Source organism: Taeniopygia guttata, chromosome 3, assembly GCF_048771995.1.
Source record: "Taeniopygia guttata chromosome 3, bTaeGut7.mat, whole genome shotgun sequence".
NCBI classification, from domain to species: Eukaryota; Metazoa; Chordata; class Aves; order Passeriformes; family Estrildidae; genus Taeniopygia; species Taeniopygia guttata.
The window spans coordinates 64363735-64378870 of record NC_133027.1 but is presented as its reverse complement, the minus strand read 5'-3'; the positions used below and the strand labels follow the sequence as shown (position 1 = coordinate 64378870).

Here is a 15136-nt window from a genome sequence, read left to right as displayed (position 1 = left end):
CGTAATTAACTGGCATGTACTATTACTGGACTTAGAAAAAGCTGTCCTGAAAGGTTTTCGAGCTTTCAGGGGACACAGTTCTAAGTGCAGAGGGGCCCTGCCTGCAGGCATGTTCCAGATGAAGAAGTGAATTTTCACACAGCAATAACTGAGCCATCCAATGCACAAAGCTGTTAGCCTGTGTGCTTCAGCACCACCGGATCAGAAAACAGACTTCAGTAACTCCATCCAATGAATCAGATGAGTTTATCAACTACAACTACACCAGATGCAGTACAACAAAAAACTACTTAGTTATCTCTTTGCCATGCACCAGGATTCTGGAACCTCATGAAAATAAGCTGCTCTAAAACCCATCCCAGAAAGGTGCAGGAAGTTGACAAACTAAGTGTTTGTGTTCCAAAAAAGTTAGAAGAGGTTTAGGGCTGTACATGCAGCTCAAATCCTGCTGGACAAAAAATACTGCATTAAATCAGTTGTCTGATTCTGCATCACACTTCACACATTGTCCCACAGCTCCTGTTATATGCATTTTCCCACCATAATAATTCTGCAGTATGATGCCTGGAGAAAAGTCAGGGGATCACAGGGCATTTTCCAAAATTCATTAAATAAAAAAAGAATTCAATACAGTTGAACACAACACACTAATTTCAACAGGTTGGTTGGACTACAGAAAGTTCCACCAGGAAAGAAGTGACAGTGCAAACTGACAGACGACAATTCCAATAAAAATTGAGGCATCGACATCTAAAACTTTACTCAACCTAATGCCAAAAATAATTATCCTGAGTTTAAATAAATAGCAGAGCTAAAGCAGTGGAGATTCTAGAGAAGCTAGGAATCAAAACCAGTGTGACAGCAAAAGAAATTCTTTTTTTAAAGCTCTGTATGCTGGAAGACTGATGGAACATCCACATACTTGACTACAAGCAAAACAGAAAAAGCTTGTGGATTCAGTGGCCTAGCACCAACAGATGGGTTAACTAGACTCTCATGAAGTCTTATGAAAAGAAGCAATGATAGAGGCATTTTGAGCTTATGGAATCATTAGGCAGTAATGGTTTTGCGCAATTTCAAAGTCACAGCTGAACTACAAACTACGTTTTGTTGGAGCTTTTCAGTACTGCCAGATAGGAAAAAAAAAAGTTCAGTTAAAAACTGAATTAATAACTAAGCTACTGTGACAGGTAAGTATGAGAAAGGAAATGCAAGCATGGATGCAAAGTAAATATATATAAATACACCAGATATAAGTATCAAGAAGAGCAAAAAGCTAATGATACAAAAAAACCCCAAACAAAAAATTATCCAGTCCTCCTCACCCACCCTCCCTCAAAAAACTGAACAAGAGGTGTCAAATTCACTCATAGCTAGCTAAAGGAGTCCTCTGCTTCAAATACAGACTATAACCTAACTAGAAACATGACTGAAGGTTGAGTAAAATCATTAGATGCAAGCATCTAGTGGAAACTCCTCTGCTTAGTGACACCATGCCCAAACATACTCAAAACAGAGTACCTGGAAATTCCCTGAAGCAGGAATGAAACATGAAACAGGTAATAAGCTATACCGAATGGGGGAATAATAATAAAAAATTATCAAATAACTGCTTCTCTGAGATTTAGGGCTTTTATCTGCTTAAGAAGAGAGAGGATAGGAATTTCTCTAAACTCTTCAAGGAATGCAGAGCCATCTTCAAGACAAAATGCCTCACAATTGTTTTAATCTCTTTAGATATGAAGAATCTGAGGTCACACTACTGCAATTTACTAGAGTAAGGCAAACAACTCAGTAAAGCTCCATAACTGTTGAAAGCCCTCGATAAAAAACACCAAAAAAAAAACCCAAACAAACAAAAAACTCACAAAGCCACACCTCTGTGCAGTAGCTGTGAATTATTAAATTGCATGTTCAGTCATCATACCACAAATATGTAACAATAGCATCAGAAATACCAGGAGCTGGCAGACATCAGACATGGCTGGGAAGCAGTATATCGTAAAAGGGCACTGTTTCAAGCAGATACCTTCTAGAACTCTTACAGGTTTCAAATAAGAGGCCCTTGAACTTCAAGAGGTTTGTGAACATTTACAAACTCCAGGTGAAGTGGAACAAATAATTTCTCTATCAAATGCAGTGAAACACACTTCCCAGAACTCATGAAATCTCTCTGGGAATATCTTCCAGAATATCACAGTCTCCTTGCCCCCAGGCTCTTCTACAAGGCAAATGAAGCCCATTATCGGTAAATATTATTCATGCAAAAGTAAAACAGTATTTAAACAGGGATGACATCAATGCTAAAACAATAAATGAAGCAACATGCATGCCACCTACACAGAAAAGATAAAAATATTTCATCTGCTTGGAGAGAGTTACTTAAGTACCTACTGTTCCGTACCAGAGGGTGGCAAGAAGCAAGACCTGAAGACAACTTTAGCAGGCTGGAAGCGAAAACACACATGCTGTGTGCTGATGGAAGGGGGAGTGCACAAACTTAGAGGAGGACCTTTTTTATCATCTCATCCAAACTAGGACATTGTTGATTAAAAAAGAAGTCTTACACCAAGAATATAAACATGAAAATTGTTAAACACAAAGAAACCCTACACAGAATCACAAAATAGTTGAACTTGCAAAGTGCCCTGGAGATCATTTGCTCCACTCCCCCTGCTCAAAGCAGGCTCAGCAGGTTGCTTTGACCTGTGTCCAGTTGGGATTTTGAGTATATATATCCAAGCAGGGAAACTCATACAACCTCTCTAGACAACCTCTTTGAGTGATCACCTTTACAGTAACAAAGTTTTCTCTTATGTTTAAATTTAACAAAGACCATGAACAATTTCAAGTAAACCATGCACCTGAAACACAAAACAAGTTCTCACATTCATTATACATATTTGATACAAACTTCAGTTAAACCAAACTATATGAATATACTTGTGCTTTAGAAAACAATTTTGAGTTTTACTGTGCATATTAACAATAACCTTCAAATGAAAAACAAGTATTACATTAAAAAAAGTTGTTTACTTAAGATAAAAAATTAAATATAACTTGCTTTTGTTAGTAAAAACGAATAGTTAGTTTTCTTAGTTAATATGAATGTAACTGATTATGGACTGATTTTAATTCAAAGTTTAAAATTTTAAAATGTATCATAACAATGTTATTTCTGTATCTCATATGCAGTAGCTCATTAATGAGTTTCAAACTAAAAACATATGACAGAATTTTTTCCAACTTAAAAGTTTATTGGAATACAACCTCAAATTGGTTTCTAGAACACACTGTCCTACAACGATGCTGTCCTGAAGTCATGTACTCCACTCACCTCAGCTACAACAAAAATTAGCCACATCTCTAATGTATTTCAGGGATGTGTGATGTAAGTTGAAAAAGTGTTTCCTAATCATTGCTACTGTAGTGGAAAAAACTCCCTGATCATTCCTACACACAGAAGAATTATGAAAATCTCCTTCACTCTTTTTTTCCTAGCTTGAATACATTTCTGTCCTCCCAATTTGTTATCTTCTAATCACATTATTCTGCAACTGCTGTTAGATCAATTCCTGTCACTTCATTTATCTCAATCTACCTCGCTAATTGCTGACCACAGCCTGGCACAGTCTCTCACCTATTGTCAACTGGACAAAGCAATACTGATTAGTCTGCTAATATTAGTTAGAATTTTTAACTTCTCTTCAAAGATATCAGTTGACAGGTAGCTTCACAGATGCAATAGGTGTTGCACTGTGCAACAGGAACAAGACAGAACTGACAAAGATCCTTCTTTTGATAAGTTAATTTTAACCAAGTCAAGTCTCTGACCCCGTTTTTCAAAGGACTCCACAAAGTTTGGCACAAGGTGGGATACAAATAAAAAACAACTGTAGACAGATAAAAAAGAATGCAACTAAAAGAAACAGTCCAAGTATTGCTCTGAATTCTATGTTTCAACACATTGCAAACATTTAAACAGTCTTACTCCTATCCAAAGATCATTTGCAAAATGTATCTGTGAGGGATAATGAATATTGCTATATTTCATATTCAATCAGTGTGAAACAGAAAATGTTCATGTGCTGCTGAACAGCAAGTGTAAAATTACCTGTAACATATACATTTATCTTATTAGGTACTCAGGCATTGTAGTAAATATAGTTAATCAGATGATACTAAGAATTCCAAGGCACAGAGTATATATTTAGAGCATTGCTGTTCTCTGTTGCATAACAAACAGTAAGGTTTTACTGATTTTTCCATGAAGATACACTTCAGTCAATTCCACAAACCTGGCTTCAGAACACAGGCTTTGAAAGAAATAAAACCAATAGTGCTGGAGGACTTCCAAGACAACACACGCTCTCTGGCAGTGAACTATTTAGAGTCTCTTACTGTCTGAGCTTCTCTTAATACTTCTGTGCCCTTGATTTTCACACTACACAGATCCACAGTTGAAGGAAGAAAAAACTACTCATCTGCTTGGACAATTAATTCTCTGTAGATACTTAGAACTAAGATTTCCCATTCTACAGGTCATTTAAGGGTCAAACATACCTCTATTTCAGTTAAAGGAAAATTCAGAATTAATCACATCAGAAATAATTAGCTGTTCAAAAACTGACCCAGTACTTTAAGGCTCAGAGGAATTATTCTGCCCCTGTACTTTGGGATCTGTTTTACAAGCATGCCCACTTCCTGAGTACAGGTCGTCAGATCTGGAGTCATGCTTTCACTTTGTTAATAGAAAAGTAGCAAAAAACCACTGGAAATTTAAACCTCTGATTTATGATAGATAAATTCTTAACAAATGAATAATATGACACCACACAAAAACCTCATAGAACTTTTATTACTGGTGGTGCTTTTTGAAACAGTTATATTTGGGTAATTGCTGAACTTGACCCATTCCAAAAGTTGTCTGCGACACCTCTTGTTCCTGATAGCATGAAGATTCCCAGTGCATTAGGCCCATTTATTAAAGACACTTCCTAATGCAGTAGTAGCTTTTTTGATTTTTCCACTAGGAATCAAAATTTGTGGTCTTACTAACAGCTTCTGCAAAAGCTGTTACAATCTCTACACATGAATCTGACCTGCAGAGCCTCTTATGTAGAGCTCTATGGCTCTACAGAGGTCAGCAATTCCCTTCTGATTTGGTAGTACATGGCAACCACCACCCATCAATCCACAAAAACAAGGTAGATGCACCCTACATGCAACTACAAGACCTTGACTAAGAGAAGCCATTTTTCTAACTATCTAGAGAAACAGACTGCCCTACTTGACTACAACTCAAAGAAAATATTGTCATATACCCTCAAAACCAGGGCAGAATAAAGAATTCTACACCCTTCTGTTATGTTCAGTAGCACCAACAAAGGAAAATACAGATAGCCAGATGAACATCCACTTAGAAAGCAACTACCATCCTCCCAAGTAAAAAAATCACACCTGGAAGACTTCAAGGCAGAGTTGCTATTTGTTTGTATTAAGACTTTCTCTATTGCTTTTTCTTTGGCAGAGTAGGTGCTCATGAGAAAGATACTTTACAGGCAGAAATGGTAATAATGCAGCCAGAAAAACTGGAAATTTAAAAAAAAAATCTCAAAGAGCAAAAGACAGCCTGAGGAACTACAAGAACCATTTCTTATTTTTGATGCCTAAAGAGAGGCTTGTTTAAAGTGAGATATTCCACATACCTGTGTTCTCTATGTAATTTCACATTACTGCTTAACCTAAATAGCTCCTCCCTCCTGTGCTCTCAGCTGCAGTTCCCCATTCCTGAGCAATAACTGCTGCTTATCTGTCTGGGCACACAATGCGATTACTCCACTCAGTAAGCCAACAAAAAGTTACTGTGTTAGTTATTTTCTCTTTTATTAAACTGAATCTGTCTACTGTACAACCAACAAACACCTCAGCAGAGCTTCAGAAGTTATTTACTCACAGGCTTTATTTACAATAGAAAAAGTACAAGTTTTTGTGAAGAAACTGCAATGAATCTTATAGCACATTATCTCTCACTGGTCAACGTCAGACAGCTGAAACTTGGATTTTAGGTTTGCAGTTTATGTTTTTGACAAGCAAAGCCTGAAGCAGAAATCGCAAATAAGCCCCAGCTGGCACACACAGAATGACATTCTTCATCTGTAATCTTTTGAGGCACTTGGTCTTATTCTTGCAATAATTGAAAAGTCCAGCTGAATACTTATGAAGACTAACCAAGTTTGCCCTAACTTTATGTGTTGTTTGCGTCTTCTTATGGTTGAAGTTTATGTGAGTAAATAACTTCTGAAGCTCTACCAATCTTCAAAACGCAATTTATTTTCCTTAGCACAAACAAATGAATGGAATTACTTGTATATAATTATCAAGAAAGCATTTAGCTTCAGCAGGCACTGGAGATACTTCACAGATATTCTAATTGTGGGTACTCCTACCATGTAGCATTAAGTTGAATACTTTTCCCATAATACTAAAAGCTGAAGAAAGGAGCATTTATATAGACATTTTCATTTTTATATCTTCTCTATAACTGAAGCATTCCAGTGATTGATATTCTTTGCTAATAATTATTTTCTTTCTTTTTCAGTTTTAACATTTTCCCCACACATTACCTTCCATTATTATGCCAGAACAATACTAACAGAGAAAAACCCCAAATGAGCACAAGCTTCTGGTTCTTTTGCTAATGTAAAACAAAGATTAAGGCATTCTCTGATCCCAGATTTAGTGGTCATGCTGTGGCCTGGACAAATAGGACTGTCCTGATCTGTTCCTGTTATTCCTGAGCACATTCATTAAAGTTTATCTGAAGATACTGTGTCCATTACTTTACACTCCTTTCCCATACCAGTCGTTTTTTCTCTGAGTATCAATCTGAGCACTGTTAATTAGTTACTTAGCTTTGCACAGCTCTCCTTCTCCCACTGAGGCCAAGAAGCCTTAACGATGTGTCTATCAAAGTTTAAACAAACCTTGGTTAAAGTTCTAAAAACTGCACAATTACTATTAGTGGAGCTACACTTGAGACTCTACTGTTAACATTAGGTCTTAAATTTTTAAAAGATGTTTCAGATTAGAAAAACCAAGTCATTCACACTACGGTAACAATAATGACAGTTTTCTACAAAATTCCCAACTACTAGTCTGTAGCAGAAGTATGTCAGCACCTAATGCTAAATTTTATATAGTCCTGGTCATCCTTTTCTGGAATTAGTGAAGTTGAAAGATATATTCAAAACTGAGCCTACACATTACTCTGTTACTATACTTCAGAAGCACTTTAGACATCAGAAGTCAATCATTCCAGAAATGCAGGTCAGACTGTCATCTTTTCCAAGTCTTTTAATCTCTCAAAACACAGTTCCTATACATAGTCAGACATGCCTAAATTATGCTGTATTTTTTGTATAACAAGTGTAGGGATAATTTAACTCTTCAGACACTAACCCCAGGTGGTTAGTGTCTGAAAAATAAGCAAGTCATGAACATGATCACCAACTTGGTACATTTATTTAGAAAGAATTACATTCTTGGCTTAAGAATATCCTTATGCTCAACAGAAATGCTAAAGAAAAGAGAATAAGAGGGAAATATACTCTTACATTAATCATAATTGGAACTCCAGTGAGAAATCTGATAGTCAACGTATTTCTCCCACACTCGCTTTTGACTTCAAACTAATTTAAAAGAACAGCAGAACTCCAATCTGACATCTAGGAATTTTACACAAAGGACTAACCTAAAACAGCAAATATTTATGACTAAATAGGTAGGAAACTTGTCTGCAAGGACTAACTTTGAGAGCTAGTAAATACAATTGAAAAGTCACAGAGACTGCCAGCAAAGTCCTATAATTTCACAGTATCTGCAAGTAGCATTTACTGAAGATTAGACTAAGATGAAGGCATATTTGCCACTTTTCAGAGTCAGTGAAGTACTTAAAGTTTATAACACAAAAGAACTGCTTTCACCGGTAAAAGATCAAATTTACAATCCATAATTTTTGTACAGCCAACTTGATTCTAAGACAGCTACACTTGCCAAAGGCCCTGACATTTCTAATTCTAGAATTCTATCCAGTTATGCCAGAAAGGATATTAATCACCCCTCCTGTCATGTGTCTTTTAAAAAGAAAAGAATAAACTGTTTTCAAGCTAAGCTGGGCTGTGATACTTGAAATTATCTGAGTGCTGTGTTGGCACATGGACTTAAGGAATTATTTACTATGTAAGTGACTGTACAGTATGAATATCAATTTCAAAGACTCAAAACCAATTACACCAATAAATCCACTAAAAATAAATATAAGTCTAGTAGACTTAACCTAAAGTCCTACAGTTTTGCCATAACTTCCTGTCTTTTGTTTCAAAAAACAATGACTGTTCTCTTCCTAAATGCTGCTGAGATATGAGACCACTCCAACTAATTAACTGTAAAAATAAATTAATTTTAAGCCCAGTATAGTCTCTGTGAAAGTAACATCACTTAAATAAACATTTTTACCAGAATTCTGCAGAAACTCAAAGCATAACTCACAGGATAAACAGATTAAAAGCCATTCCTGGCAATAACAAAGTACACCCTTGTGTATCTCATCAATATAGTGAATCAAAGCCAACCTACTGCTCAGCTAAAAGATGCTGAATATGCTATTACAGTGACATTTGAAGGGAAAAAATAGGTGATTCACAAATCAGGTATTTTTAACTCAGATCCAAGCACTTACAACAGGTTTTAAACAACTCTTGTTTACTAAATGAGGACTGGGATACAGCATAATATGTGCATGCAACCATATTCTATACGAAAATATATAAAGATGGAAAATTATATGTAAGCTAGGTAACATTATAATCATAAGTCTACAGAGTCATCAATTTTATGGTACTCAGGCTAAAAAAATACTACATATTACCAAGAAAATGGCTATAGTTGGAGGAATCTACACTGGAAGAGTACCTTGATAATGACCTGTTGTGAATATTGCCTCAGAAGAAATCAAAACTAATTTAAAATATTTTCTAAGTGACATTTTAATATAAGATTTAAAATAATAAACAAAATGTATGAGTGGGAGTAAATAAAGTGATTTTTTTTCATTTGGGCTTGTTACAGACTAGTTATTAGTCAGTATTAGAGAAGAAAGCTTTTTACACAGCATACATTTCTTAAAGATCTAATAAGTGCTATTATTTTAAATATACTCTAAATTCCTATGACTGAAAGGAAGACATGAAATTTGCTATGTATAAGGAATTGTGATTTCTCACCCCATCAGTTCGGGGAGAATAATAAATTCAGCAAATTAACGAGAATGAGTTTGAGTCTTCTGCATGTCTCTACCAAACAGGCAATCCTAGGCCCTGGGTCAACTTCTATTCAAAGCTGGCATTTAGTAGACTCTACTGATTTGACAAACGGGTAGTCTTTCTGTAGGAAGATTCACTGAAACAGTAACTGCAACAACACAATAATTGCAAACAAGCTGCTATTTTCTTAGATCCCTTTTCTCTACAGCCATTTTCCAACAAAGAAGCCAACATTTTAAATCAAGAACCTGCAATTTCATTTTGTCATGTTCTGCCTAGGGACTGTAATTATTTTATAATTGTGCTGCCTGTCAGCAAATAAGCTCTGGCATTTGAGAAAACCACCACTGCATCTTCTATTCCCTCTGTCTCCAAAAACTACCACCCCAAGAACAACAGAACACGCCTGCATCTCAGAGTCTGAACTTCTCAATGAGGCAGCTGCATCACGGGGTATGCACTTTCTTAAAACTTCTGATGTGAGGGTAGCAAACTGCAACAGAGACTTCAGGTAGACAACCAGAGTGTAATTTTGTCAACGAAATAAGAAGAAGAAAAACTAATCTGTCTGTAATAACTCCTTAAAAAATAAACAAAAAGCTTGAAAGTGGCTAACAAGAGCCAAAAACAGCTTCACACTAGATTTTTACTGGACTAATGGAAGATTACTGTAATTGAAGTAACTGGGCCTAATTGTGTAATTCTTCTGTCAAAGACTTTCTAACACTAAATTAGAAGCTAGGTAACATTGCTGTACAATGCCAGCACTGAAGATGACAGTTCATTCATTTTAGAGAAGATACATGCCAATACTCACACATTTGTAGTTATATAGTAATGTTGTATTTTACAGCAAGATGCTTTGACTCATTTATTTCAGATGAGTATCATATGCACCACTGACTTGCTTCTTGTCTGGTGAAGTGTCCGTGATTCATAATCAAGAGTACAAATTCAGAAAACATTCTATGATTAACTCACCTAAGTAAGAATTCTACAAATCAAATGGAACAGCTACTACATTCATTCAATACACAAGCAATGAGTTAGTTTCACAATGCATTTTTTTCACTAACTGTAGCTTTTACAAGCAATTTCCCCACCACTGCAGAGACACCAAAACCTGAGTTTATTAGCATATATACATGAGTGTTTTAGGTCAGATACGAAACATGCCATTGAAGCCAATTTCCCTGAGCATGCTCCTCCTTGCAGCCACTCCAGAACAGGCAACTACGTTTCTTTTGTATCAGGCACATAATGAATGCCAGCTAACATCCAGTGCACAGGACCAGGCTGGAACTCCGGCAAGAGGAAGTTCCTGAGTGCATAAATACGGTGGATGACAGCTCCTCAGGATCACTCATGTTGTGTCATGCTGCTTGCACATACAAACACCAAAGTACATGCAACTGAGACACAAGATGAGGCAAGTGAAAACTACATTTGACAAAACCTTCCAATTTTTTGGCTGAACAAGCTCCCTGGATCAGCTCACTGCCTGTTCAGAGTAAAGCCAGAGCCAGCTCCATCTTACAGTGGTTTAAGCCAATAAACCCCGTGCCAGGTCACAACTAAAATATGCAATTGCTCTAGAACAAAGAAAGTTCTCTACTTCCCCTATGTCAAAGAGTTTTCCTGCCTCCTTTCTTGTGCTAGAACTGATATTCATTCAACCCCACTGTCACCTGATACAGAGTTATAACCAACAAAAAGCTGTGATTAATTTTCTGCCCACAGCAGCATTGGACAGGCATGAGTGTCTTTGCAAGAAGGAACACAAGGCTGAGGGAAGACAGGAGCCCCTTCTTCAGTACCAACTCACCATTAGATTTTTGTCAGCTACAATGTGAAACCCCACCCTGAGAGCGATCTGAAGACTCATAACTGTTGTGAAGTAGGTGGACTTCTTACCCCAACACATGTACTATTATTCTCTCGTTTATACAAGTCTTCTACCTTAATGCTCATTTCAGGGATGTGCATAAAGAAGAAGAAATGTGGGTTAATAGAGACTGGTGTTCTGACATATGCATCTTTGGTATAGTATTTTGTTCTGATAATAAAGCTGTCCTTTTCTTAGATGTGTACAAAATAGACATTGAGCTTTTCTTTTCCAAGACACTGTAATAAGGTATACAACACCCATAACTATTTCAGTCTTCTATATGTTCATTTATCCCCACTGAACAGGGAGCTGACAGTGTCCCTCAGAGGGAGAAATGAAATTGATTAGGAACAATGAGACACACATATTAACTTTTGCTCCTGTGAAACAGATCTCTTTCAAGGACATAACTCTTTGCAAAAGAGGCTGCACATCTATCCAGCCTTTAGACAACAGATTTGCAAGTAAAACAAATTATGAGTCTAAAAATGCAACTGCCAGACATTTTCATTTCCAATTGAATTAGTTCTGAACTATTCAAAGGTACCTACCAACCTGTAGTATTGAAAAGGAAAAACTAGGATGTAGTTCCTCAGGACTACTTGGTCCCCGTGAGCTTGAAGAGCGACCATTTTACGCTATGTTTTGCACACCTACAAAAGTACTTAGCATTCATGTGACCAGTACTACACTTGCATTCCAGGGTTATGTAAGGATTAAGTAACTGAATCAAGTTCATTTCCCCACAAGCATCAAGTGCTTCAAATGAACAGGTAAAAACATAGCACTCATATGCTCAAAAGAAAATTCCACCTCCTTCACAGGGTTCATTTCTTAAGCTACCTCATCTTGAGGTTTAAGTTACATAGTCTCCGCTTTCAAAGCATCACTTGCAACTTCCCTTTGAAGAACCCCAATACAATATATTTATGCCTGTGTTAACCTGGTGTAGAGCCATACCTTAAGAATGCAAAATAACTACACAACTAAATTATTTTCAAAGGACAAAGTACTTTACAGGTGACCAACTGTGACTGCACAAGATACTCATAATGGGTCAAACTGCTAAGGGCATTTCAACTTTCTTTGTACTATTTACAGTCTCATTCCTCAGGCAATCTAATATCTTGTTTGCCATTTTAACTGCAAGGTTCTCCTTGAGATCACTAGAGTGATAAGCCAGGTCTACTTGAGCTAATTTATTTAGGACCCATGGAATGATGCCCGAGTAGTCTCTCTTCTTCAGATGAAGTCTACTTTGCAGGAAAATATCTGACCTCCTCTGCAAAAGACAAGGATATAACCTGTGGACACTTGTTTTCAGAATTCCAGGTCTTTCCAAGTTCTTGCACTAAATTCCTGCATAAAGTAAAATCTCTAGCACTAGCTTACTATACACTGATTCAGACAAGTTTTATGTAAAAGAAACTTCTAAACACAGCAAAGATGTAAACATTCACTTTCCCTGGGATGATTTTTCTGAAACTGGCTGGCTACAAACAAAAAGCAGCCATGGGTGGCCCTTAAGAAACCTTACTCATAACACTGAGCACGCAGACTCTCCTACCATTAAGTCCAGTATAGCAAGTCGTCAAATAAGAGATTACTGGTTTTACCAGGAAGAACCATTTCTTATTCAGCCTTCTTCCACCTCATTGTGTCTTAAACTCATTTCAACTAACCAAGCTGGGAAGCCCAAAACACACCAACAATAACCTTAGTCAGTAAGTGTTCTCCTGGCACTGAATTTCAGTATGTTGCAATTTATGTTTCTAGCAATAGTAAGTTTAATACTTGTGCTGGTTATCTCACTAGGCTGAGGATGAAACTGCACAAAAGGCAGCATGGCTTTCTAAATACAGGTTTACCCACAGGAGCTTAAAAGACTATGTACACTTTAAAGCACTGAACAATGACAGAGGGAACTGCAGAAGCATCAAATTATTACAAATAGCTATTCATAAGAATGGTTCACTGGGATTATGTTCCTCAAATGTGTACCTACGCACACCAAAGCAGACTTTCCCTTTCCTATGCGGGTAGCTCTGCAATACTGCTACACGTCTTAGACATAACCTGGCCAAGGAAGCGCTAAAACTGGGCACATACATACTGCAAATATGGGCCCACGTCAGTCTTAACACCACATTTTTTGTTATTAGAAACATTTGGCTGACTACAGGTAAATTAATACCTTCCAGCAAGTGATGTCCAAAAAAGACTGCATGGCTTAGGTGAAGTGGACCAGTGTCAGTAGCTCCCAAGGACACAAAACCAAATTTCTTTCTATGCTGCTCTTCATCAGCAGATCATGGGGACAATCTCACTCATTCTCAATTTTACACTCTACAGTTCTCACGCTGTGGATGGCCTCTGTCGGCATGGAACATTTTCCTACCAGTTGCTGGAGGCTGCCAGCAGAGACACCACCAGCCCCTTCCCAGCCCTGCAGTTGGAGGTACATAAGGGGAGGGGAGGCTGGCACAGGGTGCACAATTCGCTGTGCCCCCTGCCCTCCCCTTGCAGCTGGAGGGGTTCAGGTGGCCGGTCAGACAACAGCTCCATCCTACTGTGTCCAGTCCTGGGCTCCTCGGTACAAGAATGACAAGGAGCTAACAGAGAGAGTCCAGCGGAGGGACACAAAGGTGATCAAGGTCTGGAGCTCTTTTACCCGGACAGACTGACAGAGCTAGGCCTGTTTAGTCTAGACAAGACTGAGAGAGGATCTCATTAATGCATGTAAATATCTCAAAGGGGAGGGTGCCAGGCTCTTTCCAGTGGTGCCCAGCGACAGGATGAGGAGCAATGGCCATAAACTAAATCACAGTAAGTTCCACCTGAACACGAGGCAGAGCCTCCTCACCCGATGCCGGCAAAGCCCTGAACAGGCTGCCCAGGGAGGTGGCGGAGTCTCTCTGGAGACACTCAAACCCCACCTGGGCGCGTTCCCTGTCACCTGCTCCAGGGGACCCTGCCTCGGCAGGGGTTGGACGAGAAGACCTCCACAGGTCCCTTCCAACCCCAAAGATTCGGTAATCCCCGAGTCCCCGCCGGCGGGACGACCCCCGCCCAAGGGCTGCGGGGCGGGCAGGGGGCGCGGGCCGGGCGGAGGGGAAGGGCCGGGCCGGGCCGGGGCCATCTCGACACGGCGGGGCGGTGGCCGGGCCCGCCGACCCCCGGGGGCCTCGCGGCGGCGGCCGTACCTTCTTGACCACGTCGTTGGGCAGCTTCGTGGCGCGGAAGAGCTCCAGGACGCGCCCGTTGGACGCCGCCTTCTTGGTGCTCTCGGTGTCGCAGTAGGAGAAGAGGTCGCAGAAGTAGCGCTGCTCCGCCTCGCTCAGCGTCAACCCCTCCATCTTTCAACGCCGCGGACCATCCGCATGCGGCGGCGGGGCTGGGGGAGGCGGCGGCGGTGGCGGGGGGGGCACACACGGGACACACGCGCCGCCGGCGGCCGCGCGCGGGCGGCTGCTCGCACCTTCCCCCCGCCGCCCGCCCACGCGGCCGCGCGCCTGCGCGCCTCCCCCGCGCCTGCGCACGCCGCCGCCCGGAAAGTGAGGCGTGGGGAGCGCCCAGCGCCGCGGGCGGCCCGCCCCCTCCGCGCCGGCGGCGGAAGCGCCGGGCCCAGGGGCGGGGCGAGCGGGGAGGAGGCTCAGCGGCGCTCCCCGCTGCCACCGCCCCGCTCCGCGGAGCCGCCGCCGTCTGCGGCGCTCTAGGGGCGAAGGGGCGGCGGCGGCAGCAGCGGCAGCAGCGGCAGCAGCAGTAGTAGTAGTAGTAGTCGTAGTCGTAGTCGTAGTCGTAGTCGTAGTCCGCGCACCCCGGCTCCGCTGCGTGGCCCGGCCGTGCGGCGCAGCGCCCCCTGTGGGTGTGGCGGCGCGGGGCAGCCCCGCGGGGCAGAGCTCGGCCGGGCGCGGGCGCTCGGACC

The 15136-nt window shown here is 40.4% G+C and overlaps 1 protein-coding gene across 14 annotated transcripts in view; it reads right to left on the bottom strand.

The window, feature by feature from the left end:
- The window catches only part of REPS1 (RALBP1 associated Eps domain containing 1), a 63882-nt gene extending 49172 nt beyond the window's left edge, over positions 1–14710 (bottom strand). For all 14 annotated transcript variants that reach the window (XM_032747325.3, XM_030268113.4, XM_012572514.5 and 11 more), the window contains exon 1: positions 14415–14710. In XM_032747325.3, coding sequence (XP_032603216.2) covers positions 14415–14567 — 153 coding nt within the window. In that variant the 5' untranslated portion in view covers positions 14568–14710. The remainder of the gene's footprint in view (positions 1–14414) is intronic.
- Positions 14711–15136: the final 426 nt, after the last annotated feature.